The following is a 16,505-nucleotide window of genomic DNA, read 5'->3' on the forward strand; positions in this document are numbered from 1 at the left end:
CATTGGGCTAAGTGGTTTCCTTTTGATCCAGAAATGTTAATAACACTTAATTGTAGCCACACGGACTTAATAAGTAGGTATAACTCCTACTTGCTTGGAATGCTTTGTGAATGAACTCACTGGTCATCTCCTGCAATAGGATGGATACTTTAAACAAGAATGGTTATACAACCTTCCCTGCCATACTTCCTGAAATAACAGCTGAAATTTCAGAGATGGACCAGCTGGTACTCAGAGTGTTTTCAAAGGGTCATCAGACAGTAGACGTAAGTCAGACCATGTGTAAACAGATGTTAAACAGGCACACAATAAAATGTTTTTGCCCAATCAGAAATGCACCCTGAAAAAATGGCTATTAAATTATAAGTATTACTGGATGTTTACTTGTAAAATAAAGGCTGGCCGGAATTTGATTTCAGATTTTCAAACTATTCTGTAAACACTTAACACCAGAGTTGGGCTGCTGCCGTTTCGGACCGGTTCGTGTGAACCGGTAGTTCTGACCAGTGGCTGGGCCCGCCCATCCACCCTGGCACTATCCTGTCCTATATAATCGCCATGTTTTCGATGCCGCGTGCACGCTCACATTTTTGGTTCTGTGCGAACCGGTTGTTACAGTATCTGACGCTCACCTCTGCTTAACACAATTTTGTTTAAGCAAACACAAGGTTATGGGCAAAATATCACTTTGGACCACTTTTGTAATTCGCCCTGGGGGTAATACATCTATCCAGTTTGGTGGCAGTGGTCCTGAAATTGTTTGCCACTGCTGCCTTCCGACATTCCCATTCTAGCTGATGGTGTGGATAGTCTCCAATCCAAGTATTTTTTATTTATTTTATTCACATTTATGTGCTGCCCCTCTCCCGAAGGACTCGGGGCAGCTCACAACAATAAAACGACAACAATAAAATGAAATAGAAAAATAATTCAATTAAAAACCCAACAATTAAAACTGAATTCCCAACAGATCAGGAGATTTGTTGAAAAAGCTATGTCTTCAGGTCTTCAAGTACTGTACAACCTGCCACAATCTCAGCAGTCAAGATCAAAGAGCTACTGCCACCACCTGAAGCTCACAGCAATGTGGAAGTTCTTCGATAAGAGCTCAGTATAAGCTTTGAAATAAACCCACTGATTTTATTTTTCTACTTGTCGTATCCCGGTTTCTCCAGGACTTTAAAAAAGCAGTTTAGCTGTCAAGAAGGTATTTGACGAGAAAAAAAACTGAATACCAATTGTCTGCAGTTAAGTACATTTATTTAAACAGATTTAAATTTATTTTACAATAATGCATCAGTGCATCATTTTATTAAAAGAGGAGGAAGCAGTTTACATAAAGGCATTCAAAATGATAGAAAATTAACCACTGCGATTGACATTTCTTTTTAAAAACATGCACAGTTAATTCAATGTTGGCTTGTTCCTGCAGAGACATTTGAAGGGGAAGACCATGACTTGTAGGAAACAAGGATAGGTGCACCAGTTTTACTCTCTGTAGTATGCTGAGGAAAGCGAGCAGAGACTCCTCAGAAAACTAGGATGAGATCATAAAATGCCAACAACTCGGGGAAGATTTAAGAATCTTCCTATTTAAGATTCGTCCTCCTTTACATTATGCGCAAATGGGAGGCGGGGGGGGGGGGTTAAAGTTTTTCACAAGTAATTTACGGCAGTTTGAGATTAAAAATTGGTTTTCAAATACTTCACGCTTCTCTATTAACTTTGTCCTTGGAAATCAGTAGCTTGGGGGAATTCCCACTCGGAGAACACCTGCCTCTTGTGTTTTTTGAGCTAGGCACAATAGCTCCACCATGCTCAAAGAGAAGAGGGCAGTCACCGGATCTTGCACAGGGTGTGATCCTTTGGAGGCGCTAAAACAGCTTTTAGAACACACCTCCGGAGATGAAGCCAGAGCAAAGTACCATAAAGTTGGAAAGGACATTCCAAACTAGGCGAGAGGACGAACCCAAGACACACACACAAAAAATCACGAATAGCAGCAATGTTTACAGCAACGTTAATACTATACATTTACCAGTCACTCAAGTTGAAAAGCAGAATCTCTTCACTCGCCCGACGAAAGGGCCGCAAAAGGAAGCTTCAAAGGGGAAAAAGCCACAGCTGTCATGAGTTTTAAAAAAGGCACTGCAGGAAAAAGCCGTTTTTAGTAAAAAAAAAAGAGCCGATCGCATCTCTGGGCTGGGTCCGTGAGCAAGAACTCGGTTCGACTTCAGTGGTCATCACTCACCTCTTCCCCCCGCTAAGGTCTACGGGGGGCCTTCAGCTCCCCCAACCTGCTCCACCAAGTAAAGTGCAAAGCATGAGGATGCAAATACTTAAAAGATACCTTGTCCATTGCCCTCCTCTCTCCTTCCACAGGAAGTCCTGCTCGTTTCGGAGAAAAAAAAAAACATCCTTTGGGTTTTTGAAGGAGCATACCTTACAAGGCGATAAGGCAAAAAAGACTCTCGAGTGGTCCTGGAAGGATGAAGTGTGAGAAAAGTCCACAATTGGATGACATACATTCCTGTGGGCGCCTGTGTGTGCTTTCATGGGGCGGATTTGGCTCGGGCGGCTATTTCTACACGCACCTTGGCCAGGAGAGGCCCCCGCAGGCAGCCGACACAATGATGTAAATGATGACCTGTGGGGGGAGGAGGAAAGCATTTAGCAACTTTAGCATCCTCCACGTAGCGCCGCAGGAAAACAATTCGTAGGGCTAGCCGCCTTAGCGTGCAAAAGCCACCTATTTTTCCCTCGTTCAAATGGATGTTAAGCACGGTCACTCATGCCCTTGTCACCTCCCGGCTGGACTACTGTAATGCTCTCTACATGGGGCTCCCCTTGAAGAGCACTCGGAAGCTCCAACTGGTCCAGAATACGGCTGCGCGGGTGCGCGAGCTGCACTGGCTCCCAGTGGTCTTCCGGGTGCGATTCAAAGTGTTGGTTACCACCTTTAAAGCGCTCCATGGCTTAGGACCTGGGTACCTTCGAGACCGACTTCTGCCACCAGTAGCCTCCCACCGGCCAATTCGCTCCCACAGAGAGGGGCTCCTCAGGGTGCCATCGGCCAAGTTATGTCGGCTGGCGACACCCAGGGGGAGGGCCTTCTCTGTGGGAGCTCCTGCCCTGTGGAACGAACTGCCCCCGGAAATACGCAAGATCTCCGACCTCCGTGTGTTTTGCTGTGCCCTCAAGACCCTGCTGTTCCGCCAGGCAGGGCTATCTATGTAAATGATTTTAAATTGGGTGTTTTAAATTTTGGCTTTTAAATTCGGGCCGAAATTGTTTAATACTTTTAACTATTTTAAAACTGTTGTTTGTACCTTGTGTTTTTAATTGGCTGTACACCGCCCCGAGTCCTTCCCATAAGGGAAATAGATCTCTTGCGGCCCATTAATTCATTGACAGACCCAGCACAAGGATAAAAGGACATAAGAAGTAATTTCCCTTTTATAGCCGCGCAGAGTTCCTCCCCTTCGTACCGGTGGAGGGGGAAAAAAAACCCACAAACTTACGATGGATACGATGACAACTATGATGGTGAGCTTGAGGTTCTTCATACACATTGCTCGGGCCAAGTTCCTACTGGTGGTTTTGAAAGTGACGGACTGGAAGGGTGAAAAGCACAGGAGAGGATTGAACGCAGACCCGCACCCAACACTTCATCAGCCTGTTCGGAAGACAGTATCAGTTCCTCCCCACCAAAGGGATGCCGAGGTTAACTGTCGTTTTCATTCATATTTCCAGTGTATCTTCTGGAATGCCTTTTCAGTTTTTTAAAGTCTACTAACCAAATACTGTATTTTTCAGAGTATAAGATGCACTTTTTTCGCTCCTAAAAGAGGCTGAAAATTCGGGTGCGTCTTATACTCCAAATGTAGCCCTGCCCACCCGCCGGCCTCCGCGGGTCCTCTTCCTGGCTGCAGAGAGTGCCGCAAACAATGGCTTGTGTTTTTTGGGCTCTGCGCGTTGCGTTTTCAGCCTCCAAAGGTTCCGTTTGAGAGCCCTTCAAAGCTGCCGGGATTGCCAAAGCACATCGTCGCCGATCGCTGCTCGAAAATGCGATGCGTTTGGAGGCTGAAAATGTGACGCGCAGTGGCTACCCGGAACAGCTCCTGCCTTCTCTTACCCCTTCCGCACTTCGCCTGCTTTAGTCACTGGAGCTCCCTCCAACGATCCGCTGTGCTTTAGAAGCTGTTTTTTAGCCCCAACCAGCCCCAACCTCAAAACCAGTGAGCCAACTAATGTGCTGAAGCTGACCAGGCTAAGGACTAGCCAGATGAATACCTGGTAGGCAGAATTTTTTTTTCCCTAGTTTCCTCCCCCAAAACTAAGGTGCGTCTTATACTCCGAAAAATACGGTACTATGACCTTCAATATTACAGCAGAAGTAACCACACTGCCCTCTGCTGGAGATTCTTGCCAGGCTTTGCTGGCATTCAGAACACAGGTAGTCCTCACTTAACGACTTTAATTGGGACTCTAATCACTAACCCGCATGGTCGTTAAGCAAAATATCACGTGACTGCCTAACAACAGTAGTCCTGGCAATCCTACGCAGTTCCTAGGGAGAAACGTAGATCCAAGCCATTGTCAGAAGAAGGCAAAGAACTGTTCCCATTTCAACCCCTCTGCCCCAACTCTCTCCTTTTGGCTGCCCCGCCCTGCCTGCCACTAGATTGGATTCCGTGGGGCATGAGGGGCAGTTGTAAATGCAGACAGGCCCGAATGTTGTTCATGTGACTGCAGGGAAATGCAACAGTTAGGACTTCAAGGACTGATCGTAAGTTCATTCAGCAGACATAACTTCAACCAGTTGCTGAATGAATGGATGTTAACAAGGAATACCGTATTCCCAACTGTTGATTTTTTTTTTTTTTTTAGGCAATGTTATTCCCAAGAACAGCTGCCATTGCCTATGCTAGACTGGCTGATTTCTCTCTGCAAGGTCAAAAGATTGCCAACCAGCACATGTTAATTTTGCTCTGCAAAGGGAAATATTTGGCTAGGTAAATGGAACTCTGGTGAAGAAACATCTGTCTCAAATACCAACATTAGAAGACGCTTTCCAAAAACACGTGCTCTACCTTCTAAAACGCAGCTAGTTCAAGACTTGTCTTGTATGCATTTCCACCCCCACCAGGCCTGCAGGCCTCCCCTTAAGACAGAGCCGATCCTAAAGGATTTTACCCCACCATCTTCAGAACTTACCGAATCCACAAGATTTTCCGTTTTGTCTATCAGCAGTTCCAGCTTTTCTCCTCTTTGAGCTACGAGATCTTGGATGAAAGGGAGAGCAATTATAAGCATTCCAATGGAGAAGCAACTCTCCCACGGTGTTTTCCTAAACCACAGAAACTGAACAATAGTATTGTACTGTCCTCTGTTTCTGGCCCAGGTACTTGATTTAATTATGACTGGAGCAAGTTCCTTAATTAAGAGTTTGGGAGTCTGAGGCACCCCATAGAAGCTCATAGAGGATCCAGCAGATTGGGAAGCTAAAATACCCCTGCGGTTCAAGCAGGAACAGAAGAAAAGTAATGCAAATTACTTCTTTTGTTCCACCCAAACATTTATATCTAAATACTGTAATTTTCGGACTATAAGACACACTTTTTTTCTCTCAAAAGGGGATGAAAATTTCTGTGCGTTTTATAGACCGAATAGTGCCGAAGCCCCACCTAGCTGCCGGCTGTTTTTTTGCCTCTGCATGCCCCATTTTCGGGGCTTTTTTGGCCCATTTTGAGGCTTTTTTCAGCCGGTTTTCTAGGCTTTTTTCGACCCATTTTCAAGGCTTTTATTTGGCCTGTTTTCAAGGCTTTTTTTGGCCAATTTTTTAGGGGGAAAATGGTCTGAAAAAAGCCTCAAAAACGGGCCAAAAAAGCCTAGGAAATAGACAGAAAAAAGGCTGGGAAAGGCCTGAAAAAAGGGCACGCGGAGGCCAAAAACTTTTTTGTTGATTTCCTCTTCTAAATTTAGGTGCGTCTTAGTCTGAAAAATACGGTAAATTGAAATGCAGTCCACCCACTTCCTGTCCCTTTCCCACTCATGCCCTTCCTCACAAAGCATCTTCTTCTTCTGCCATATCTGCCATTGGACGTTGGCGATCATGTTGGCGATCCTATTTTTACCAACAGCCCACGAAAAAGTGCTGCTGAGTTTCGTCCATACCAGTCGCTTAGATTTTGAAGCCATGGTGTTCTTCTGCCTGGACCTCGTTTGCCTTCAATTTTTCCCTGGAGGATTAAGTGAAGTATGCCGTATTTTTCCAGGTGTCTCATCACATGTCCGAAATATTCTAACTTTTGCTTTTTAATGGCTTTGATAATTTCCCTTAGCTTTCCCAGGTGGTTTATCACCTCGTCCTTTCTGATTTTGTCAACCCAACTTATACGTAACAGCCGCCTGTAAATCCACATTTCAAATGCTTCCAGTCCCTTCAAGTGGCTTTCTGTCAGAGACCAAGTCTCTATTCCACAAAGCATCAGCCCTTGCCAAATGCATCTACAGTGGTGTATAGGGGTTCAAATACACTTTTGTCACCCGTACCTATATTACGGACCATGATCCCTTTGAGTTCGTCCACCTGAGCCTGGGTCTCTACTATCTGGTCAGGACCTTTGTTCTCAGAGTGATATTTCTAAATGGAAGAAGAACAGAGGAAAACTAAATGCTTCGGAAAATCAAAGATGTGAATAAGCAGCAGAGACGAAACTTGGGGAGGTTATTTGTAAACCAAGTCTAGCTGAACAAACAAACAAAAACCCCTAACGTATAATAATGCAATCTTGTGATGCATCAGCACATCCAGGAGATAAAATAAAATTCTGCTTTTTTTTTTTTTTTTTTGGTTGCCTTAAGGGACAGTTGCACCGTTTTTGGAGCCATATTTTAAGGAAGCCAAATTAAAGAACATGCAGAGTCCTGAACCGCTGTAGTGACTAGATGAGCTAAGTAAGTTTAGCAGCCCGGAAAGACAGCATTTAAGGAAGGCAGGATAGAAATCCTCAACAGCTACAAAGCTACCTTGTAGAACAGGGGTATCAAATTCGATCCCATCGTGGGCCGTATCAGGATTATGTTTGCCCTTGGGGGGATGGGGTGGGTGTAGCCTGGTAGTCGTGGCCGACTGGGAGGGGTGGGGTGGCACAGGCCAGTCCATAACTGTCTCCAGGGCAGCCTTGAAGGACAACTCTGGGCCTATCACGGACTGGATCTGGTCCGCGGACCGCATGTTTCGACACCCCTATTGTAGAATATTGAGCAGAGTTGGAGAGAACTGAATTATGGTTAAACATTAACTTGCCTAAACGGCAATACCTGTTCAGTCATATCTCAGCAAGTGGTGAGCTCGTCTTCACTTAGAAGTGTTTAAAGTGAACTAAAACAATAAACACTTCCTTTCGTTTATGCTTTCTGACATAATCAGCTTGCACTTTTCAAGGAAAGGTAAAGGTTCCCCCCTTGCACATATGCGCTAGTCGTTCCTGACTCTAGGGGACGGTGCTCATCTCCGTTTCAAAGCCGAAGAGTCAGCGCTGTCCGAAGACGTCTTGGTGGTCATGTAGCCGGCATGACTAAATGCCCAAAGGGCACGGAACTGCCGACCTTTCGATCGACAAGCTCAGCGTCTTAGCCACTGAGCCACCGCGTCCCTTTCAAGGAAAGCTACAAGGATCCTATTTAAAATGAACATACCCGTTTCCCTATGAGTGGTTTTTAAAAGAGGCAACAATAATAATGCAGCCTCAAAAACGATCCTCCTGGGCTTTAAAGAAAACTGACCACCCGGTTTTAACTCAACACAGCCTGTCATCAGAAGATTAGACGGTCAACGTTCAGCTCCAGAAGAGGTAGGTGTGCGTAGTTCCGCTTTCCCCCAAAAGGAAGGATCTTCGCAATGACGGCACAGGATCTCACCAACTGTGCTGCCAAGACACTGGAAAACTCGCTGTTCATGGCGTAGGGCAGGGCGGTCTGTGCTCGAGACCCATAGGTGGTCTGGAACCTCTTCTTGATTTCATTCAGGAATGTGAAAGCCCGGGAACGCTCGAAGTTCTGAAGAGAGAGAACAAAACAGACAAGCGTTAAATGGAACACAAATAGCTTGGGACCCTTGCTTATCAATGGAGACCAAGTGGAGGAAGTGGCCAGTTTTAAGTTTCTGGGTGTTATCATAAAAAGAGGACCTGACCTGGAGCACTTACATTGCAGCACTGGTCAAAAGGGCCCAGGAGAGATTATGCTACCTGAGACTTCTCAGGAAACGACAACTGAATGAAAAACTGCTGGTGGCCTTCTACCGCTGCACCATAGAGAGTATTTTAACTTACTGCACCTGTGTATGGTTTGCCAATTGCACAGTGGCAGATAGGACAGCGTTCCAGAGGGTCAATGTCATTGCCCAGAGGATTATTGGTTGCCCTCTCCCCTCTTTGGAAGAGCTTTATAGCTCCCGCTGCCTTAAGAAAGTTCAAAACATCCTTAAAGATCCATCTCATCCTGGGCAGCCTTTTTTTGAACTATTACCATCTGGCAGACGGTACAGGATAATAAAAAACAAGGACAAATAGGCTGGAAAAACAGCTTCTATCCCAGGGCAATAACCATATTGAATTCTACGGTACAGTGCAATATTGGGTTTTCAATTTCAATTATACAGAATATAAAGGATGTATATTTGTGTTTTGATTTTTATAGTTATAATGTACACTGAAGACGACATTTAATTTCGTTGTACCAAGTGCAATGACAATAAACTAAAGTAAACTAAAGTAAACTAAAGTAAACTAAAGTAAAAAGTAAAAAGTAAAAAGGAAAAAGTAAACTAAACTAAACTAAACTAAACTAAACTAAACTAAACTAAACTAAACTAAACTAAACTAAACTAAACTAATTTCCCGCAGAAAGATAAAGTAGATAGTAAATTACTAGAAAGGACAGAAATAGATCTAAGAACTTTATCTAAGCAGGAAGTAGCAGGGACAGATAACAAATTACTGTCAGAACTGCCACCTTGTTTTAGGCTTGCTAGCTGCCAGTCTGCCAATCTGCACTATGGGGGCAGGAAGTGGGATCGGGCATGGGGGGAGGGGAGAGACCAAGGACGTACCTTCTAGAGACACAATGTCAGCCGGATCTCCAGCATGGGAATCTACTTTGATGCATGCTTGCTATCGGCTGGGTTGGGGAAGTGAGCTGGTGAGGTGTAGTCCCATGTGAACTAAAAGGGAGAGTTGCTCTCAAGAATTACTACGCCGCTGAGTGGAGTTGTTTACACCCTGTCAAGGCCAACCGTCCTGGGACTTCAGCTGGGCGAAATACCTGAAGATGAGCTTCACATCATCATCATACTGGGTGTTGATTGGACACTTAGCAAGGGAACCCTGGTGTGTGTGTGGGGGGGGGGGAGAGGGTTGGGGAAACTTTCAATCTGTAACTTTTGTGTGATTTGAATCAGATCTTGCCTTGCTTTTGCTGCTATCATTTCAAACTCAGTAAATAAGTACTCCTTCTCTTATCTCAATGGAGTTGGGGGTTTTCTTTCTTGGGTTTTGAACGGAGGCAGGCCTGACACACAATTTCAAGGTCGCCCAGCTGGGAACGTCATGCAGCTCCTCACCGCCTAGTCTTAAATTGAAGAGACTATTCAAAATTTTTTTTTATTTGAATATGATTGGACAATGGGGGAAAGGGGGAGAACCAGCAATGAGAAGGGACAAAGGGGGAAAAAGTTAAACCGGGAAAGCTTTGTCGAGCGAACTTCAATTCTAGCTTTGTTATACTGTAATCCACTTGGCCTTTAGTAAAGTAAACCTTTCACATCAAATTGAGTCAAGGGTTATTCTTGCTTAAGGGACCAAGACTGAAATTACTCTGCTAACAGCAAAGCCATTTTCAGTCCACCATTGTTTCTTGGAAGGAAATAATACTTATCACAACGAAAGGATACAAAAGCAAATTGTTTCAGCACAGCTGCCGTGGTTCCCTGAAAATAAGACCCTGTCTTATATTTTTTTTTGAACCCCAAAATAAGTGCTTGGCCTTATTTTGGGGGAGGTCTTATTATTTTGGGGTGCATGGAGCAAGACGGGGCTCCTCTTGCCGTCTTACCTGATTTCCAGCTCTGTCTCCCTAACCCTAACCAGAGGAAATGGGGGAGACAGGCTGTGCATGCATTTAAATATTTTCAGGGAGGGCTTATTTTCGGGGAGGGGGCTTATTTTAGCACATGCGCTCAAGAGCCCAATTGAGCTTATTATCAGGGGATGTCTTATTTTCGGGGAAACGGTACATTCCAAGGGTATATCCCAAGTTTCTAGCAACTCACCGTTACAGAGTACAAATTTTTACCAATTTTGCAATTCCCCATTGTAGCTTTCTCAGTACTTACATCGTCTGTGATGCAGAGGTATATAATCCGGTCCTGACAGATATAGTGGAACAGATAACTGAGGGGAAAAGAAGACACCGAATACGTTTTCTGAATAGTGGTATAAGCATTCCAAGATTATTTGCACATCAGTTGAAATGGGCATGCAAACCCTTTTATTTCCTGCTCTCTTCCCCAGCCCAGCAGCCAAATGGATCTTTTCATTTCCATCCCGTTATTGGGTTTCCATCGATTTTTGTTTTCCTGTCCTTTCCCCAGAAAATACTCACTTTCCGTGCGAGTAAGTGAGCTTGTTGTTTTCGGAAGGTATCTTGGCCAGGATCTGCTCTGTAACCTCCAGGAAATTGCCTCCACACCAGGCATGCTTGGCCAGGATGGTGGAGCCCCTGGCTACAACAGCAAACAGGATCGCCATCGCTGGAGGTTGGCTGTGGGGACAAGAGACACAGAATGAAGGTGCTTCTCCACAGATTGAAGCAGGACCACCGCAGCGTAACACAGTATGTGCCATGTATGCCAGGGGTGGGCAACTGTGGCCCTTTTACAACCTGTGGACTTCAACTCCCAGAATTCTCCCAGAATTCTGGGAGTTGAAGTCCAAAGGTTGTAAAAGGGCCACAGTTGCCCAACCCTGATGTATGCAGCTGGAAAAGGCAAAAACCACCTATGCAGAAATTCTATGAGAAGACAGTTTCCCCCCCTTTTTAAAATCCATGGAAAAGCAGTCCTGTTCAACCATAATCAACAGGCCCATTTTAAATACACTTCTGTCTTATCAGTGACTTGTAAATTCCTGTCACCTAAAGCACTCTTGATGCGGGTGAAGGAGGAGAGTGCAAAAGTTGGCTTGAAACTCAACATTAAGAAAACTAAGATCATGGCTCCCGGCCCTCTCAATTCCTGGCAAATAGATGAGGAAGAAATGGAGGTAGTGACAGATTTTATTTTCCTGGGCTCCAAGATCACCCCAGATGGGGACTGCAGCCAAGAAATTAAAAGATGCTTGATCCTGGGGAGAAAAGCTATGGCAAATCTAGACAGCGTACTAAAAAGCAGAGACATCACCCTGCCAACGAAAGTGCATATAGTCAAGGCGATGGTTTTCCCAGTTGCAATGTATGGCTGTGAAAGTTGGACCATAAGGAAGGCTGAGCGCCAAAGAATGGAGGCCTTTGAACTATGGAGCTGGAGGAGATTCCTGCGAGTCCCTTGGACTGCAAGGCGATCCAACCTGTCAGTCCTAGAGGAGATCAACCCTGACTGCTCTTTAGAAGGCCAGATCCTGAAAATGAAACTCAAATACTTTGGCCACCTAATGAGAAGGAAGGACTCACTGGAGAAGAGCCTAATGCTGGGAACGATGGACGGCGAAAGAAGAAGGGGACGACAGAGAACGAGGTGGCTGGATGGAGTCCCTGAAGCAGTCGGCGTGAGCTTCAATGGACTCCGGAAGATGGTAGAGGACAGGAAGGCCTGGAGGAACATTGTACATGGGGTTGTGATGGCTCGGACACAACTTCACAACTAACAACAAAACATGTGCACTCCCAAAAGATACAGGTAGTCCTTGATTTACCACTGTTCATTTAGTGACCGTCAAAGTTACGACAGCATGGAAAAAAAGTGACCGGTTTTTTTGCACTTACAACTGTTGCAGGATCCCTATGGTTAGGTATCAAAATTCAGATGCTTGGCAACTGACTCATATTTATGACGGTTGCAGCGTCCCAGGGTCGTGTGATCACCTTGGGCGAACTTCTGACGGGCCAAGTCAATGGGGAAGCCAGATTCAGAGATTCGCTTAACTGGGGCAGGAAATGGGGCAAAACTCACTTAACCACCGTTTTGCTTAGCAATAGAAATGCCGGGCTCCATTGTGGACGTAAATCGAGGACTGCCTGCACACGTACCCAGATTAACAGGTTTTGCAGGATACACTGCATTGCCGGAATAAGTAGAGAGGACAGGAAAGGAAGCACATAATTACACTGGCAGTTGCTTCCACTGAAATGCAGGCCAGGGATCAAAGTATAGGGCAATGTCCTGACAGGTGCATTCCACTCTGCCTGTTTTGGTTCTGTGCCACATCAGTGGTAGCAACAGTGGCTCTGGATGTCCATGTTCTCTGCAAGAGGTTAGATCATTCCTTCAAGTAATCAAAGAGCAGCTGCCATATTGCTTTAAAGCAGGGGTCTCCAACCTTGGCAACTTTAAGACTAAGCAAAGCTGGCTGAGGAACTCTGGGAGTTGAAGTCCATAAGTCTTAAAGTTGCCAAGGTTGGAGACCCCTGCTTTAAAGGACAATTTTAGTCATAGGCCACTACATGAAATTTACACAGGGCAAGATGCAAGATTATCTAGTCAGTGCTCACCGAGTTAATATTATTAAATACCTGTTCATGTTTAAGTGGAGGAATTCCCTTTAAAACTGACTGCCCTGTTCCTCCCAGTGTTGGCTCTATGGTTTTATGGCCGTGATGACTAAAGTAGCTACACAAACATCGTCAGATGTGGGTAACGTAACTAGTAACAACAGTTATCTTTGTTCTTATGAGCCCAGCAGAATATTAGGGCCTTGGGCCTGTTTACCTGGTCAGGTGAATATATGAGAGATAAGCAACAAAGCGGGGGTCCCCAACCGCTGGTCCTTGGGCTGGCACTGCAAACAACGAAGCCACATCCATGGGATGCAGGCAGCCTACAAAACCATGCCCCCTCCAGTCCGTGGAAAAAGCTCCCTCCATGGAACCGATCCCAGGTACTAAAAAGGATGGGGATGCTCAGTCTGGGAATAACAATATATACAGATTCCCTTGTAGGGACTTGGTGGTTATCTGCCATCATTGTTTAAAATATTAAGACTATAAGCATGAAGTTATATTACCCAGGAAAGTGGCTCTCCCGTGGTCTGTTTGCAGCCTATCGTACCATGAAATGAATGCAGTTTCTAAGGGCTTATCAGATCTAAAATCATGCAAGAAAAAATAAAATGTAATCTCTCAGTTCCACAGGGTAATTCAATACGAGGTACATCCATGCACGGGAGAGAAATATTGCTGCCGTTAAAAGTCACTGAATGCAGATTTCCAGATCTTTGAAACTTCGGTTAACCAGAGATTTACGCTCACTCAAGTGTACTTCATTAACACGCTAGAATTAATTCGAACTCATGAGTGGCTAAATCTTATTCTGCTACAGAATAAGGCATTACAGCGGAAGAAATACAGGTGTGGTGGGGGAGCAGTGAAAGAGTAAACTGCATTATCGGCTTCCATTCCACTTTTCAGTTCCTTCCTAAAAGATAACAGCATTACAACATGCTCAGGAACCACAAGATCAGTTCTTACAGATGTCGTACAAATGCTTGGCTTTTTCACGCTTCCCAGGGTAATAGATCAGAGCCCCGTTTGCGCAACAATGTTTGAAATCGTTGCCGTCCCCCTGTAAATGTTTAGCAAAGCTGTGTTCCATTTATCTTCTACTTTTTTTTTTTTTTTTTTTTTTTGCATACACTTCTGGAAGGGAGTTAGAAAGCCTTCAGTGTAGTCCTAGATCCCTGTTGCTCAAGGTGACTAAGCAAAAAAAAAAAAAAGTTTTTCCTTACTTACTCTGACCAAACTTTTTTATGCCTTCCCTACATTGCTAGTTTTATTCGCTTTTATTCTATGCCCAACTTCTTTCCAGATTGTGTTCTTATCTAAATAAGAAACGATTCGCTCTGTGGAACAAAAGAAGCAGTGTGGTTGTTCCTTGAATGTTGCAAACTTTTCCAAATAAATCCTAGCTGACTCCTCTTCCGAAGAAAATAAATTAAAAAAAAAAAAACCTTTCCCTGCGATCTCTCTGTCCTCAAAAATACAGTGAGGGACATGATCTCACTACTATTTATCAATCCATATCCGTCCCTCTTATCTCAGTGAAAAAAAAAACTGCAAGAAATTGCAAATTCTGCTCTCCTTCCCTCAAGGGTGTGCTTTTCATCCCGCCCAAAACCCCCCAACCACCTTTTCTATAAAACTTGCAATTATCATCTCTTAAAACAGGGCTCTCCAAACTTGGCAACTGTAAGCCTGGAGGACTTCAGCTCCCAGAATTCCCCAGCCAGCAAAGTTGGCTGGGGAATTCTGGGAGTTGAAGTCCGCCAGGCTTACAGTTGCCAAGTTTGGAGAGCCCTGGCTTAAAATCACATCCTTACTGAATAGATCTAGGTAGCCTGATAAAAATAACCTTCCTTCCTTCCCCCAGGTCAGATCTGACTACAAGACCTTCTGCACAGAGACCAGCTTTCTCACGTTGTGCAAAACACTACAACTGACTTCCTCCCCCCAAAAAGCCCAAACTTGTAAGTCATTGTGAACATTTGTAAGTAATCGCTTTATGTCAAGTTTCTTCAATCTGTCACACTTTAGTCGTAGCTGCTTTTTGATTGAAAGATAAAAAGACTTGAAGCATAATTTATTAATTATCAACCTTATATGTCACCTGTACGCCACAACTCTAGAAGGAAGTGAAAAAAGGAACGGTAGAAGAATGAAAGATGGTATTGACTATGGACTGGATGGAAGAGAGCCGCAACCCGTATCAGCCATTAGCACCAGTCAATGGTATTTGTGATGCATTTTTAAATGTCCAGTTGACTGAGTTTCATGTTTAATGAATAAAGTATATAATGATCATCATCATAATTTTTTGAACTTTTTTTTGAATGTCCAGTTGACTTGAGTTTCATGTTTAATGAATAAAAGATAATAATAATAGTACATTTTAAGAAGGTACTTGGTTGATACCTAGGAGGCTGGCAGCAACCCTTATCAACCATTAGCACCAGTCAATGGTATTTGTGATGCATTTTTGAGTGTTCAGTTGACTTGAGTTTCATGTTTAATGAATAAAGTATATAATGATGATCATCATAATTTTTTGAACTTTTTTTTGAATGTCCAGTTGACCGAGTTTCATGTTTAATGAATATAAGATAATAATAATAGTACATTTTAAGAAGGTACTTGGTTGATACCTAGGATGCTGGCACCAACCCGTATCAACCATTAGCACCAGAGTCAATGGTATTTGTGATGTATATTTGAATGTTCAGTTGACTTGAGTTTCACGTTTAATGAAGTAAATTATTATTATTAATAATAATAATAATACCTTGGTTGATACCTAGGATGCTGGCAGCAACCCGTATCAACCATTAGCACCAGAGTCAATGGTATTTGTGATGTATATTTGAATGTTCAGTTGACTTGAGTTTCACGTTTAATGAAGTAAATTATTATTATTATTATATTATTATTATTAATAACTTGGTTGATACCTAGGATGCTGGCAGCAACCTGTATCAACCATTAGCACCAGAGTCAATGGTATTTGTGATGCATATTTGAATGTTCAGTTGACTGACTTTCACATTTAATGAATAATAATAATAATAATAATAATAATAATAATAATAATAATAATAATCACAACCAGGTCAGCCCTCGGCCCCTTGTGCCAAGCCAGCCTGCCTGCCATTGGAGGCCAGGGCCCTGGCTGAGAGGACCAAGCAAGAGAGACCCCGCAAGGGCAGGGGGGAGAAGGGCTCTGAGAGGGGTGTGTGTGTGAGAGAGAGAGAAATCCGGGTTCAAGCCCCTCCTCGGCCACGGAAATCATTTTTTTGGTTGGGAGGGGGCGTCCTACTTCGCAGGGAGGTTGTTAGGGTGGGGGGGCAAAGCGGGGTCTAAGTATGCGGGGTGGGGGGGGCAGGCCTCCCCAGCGTTGCCATGGCGACAGGGCGTGGACCTGCCTGGCGACCGTTGCTGCCACGACCCCCTGCGGACCCCCCGCCCACCACGGTCCACCCCCCCACTCAGCTCCTTGCAGGCGCAGGCGCAGAAGGCAGCGCTCTCTTACCTTGCTGGGCGCCCGCCGAGAGCCCCGTGTCTTCGCCTCCCCCCACTTCCTCCCCGCCTCTCGGTTCTCCGTTCACCCGAAGACAACCAAGGCCACGTGAGCTTCCGCCGCAAGGCCGCCGAGGCTTCTGGGACAGCGAGTCCGGCCGCAAGAGACGAAGGCCCGCGTCGCTTGCTGGGAAGCGTAGTTCTTTGGCGCGGGTGGGGGG

General features: G+C 44.6%; 1 protein-coding gene across 1 annotated transcript; it reads right to left on the bottom strand.

Annotated features, from left to right (window-relative positions):
* Nucleotides 1–1,253: 1,253 nt before the first annotated feature.
* Nucleotides 1,254–16,370, bottom strand: VAMP7 (vesicle associated membrane protein 7). The gene is made up of 8 exons (XM_070951716.1): nt 16,298–16,370; nt 10,669–10,827; nt 10,400–10,457; nt 7,927–8,064; nt 6,556–6,646; nt 5,218–5,285; nt 3,522–3,614; nt 1,254–2,647 (listed from the first exon to the last, which is right to left on the bottom strand). The coding sequence occupies exons 2-8, from the start codon at nt 10,812–10,814 to the stop codon at nt 2,585–2,587; spliced, it is 657 nt and encodes a 218-aa protein (XP_070807817.1). The 5' UTR covers nt 10,815–10,827; nt 16,298–16,370; the 3' UTR covers nt 1,254–2,584.
* Nucleotides 16,371–16,505: the final 135 nt, after the last annotated feature.

Source organism: Pituophis catenifer, unplaced genomic scaffold (genome assembly GCF_029215685.1).
Source record: "Pituophis catenifer annectens isolate HBS135680 unplaced genomic scaffold, rPitCat1.0.hap2 SCAF_11, whole genome shotgun sequence".
Taxonomy (NCBI): domain Eukaryota; kingdom Metazoa; phylum Chordata; class Lepidosauria; order Squamata; family Colubridae; genus Pituophis; species Pituophis catenifer.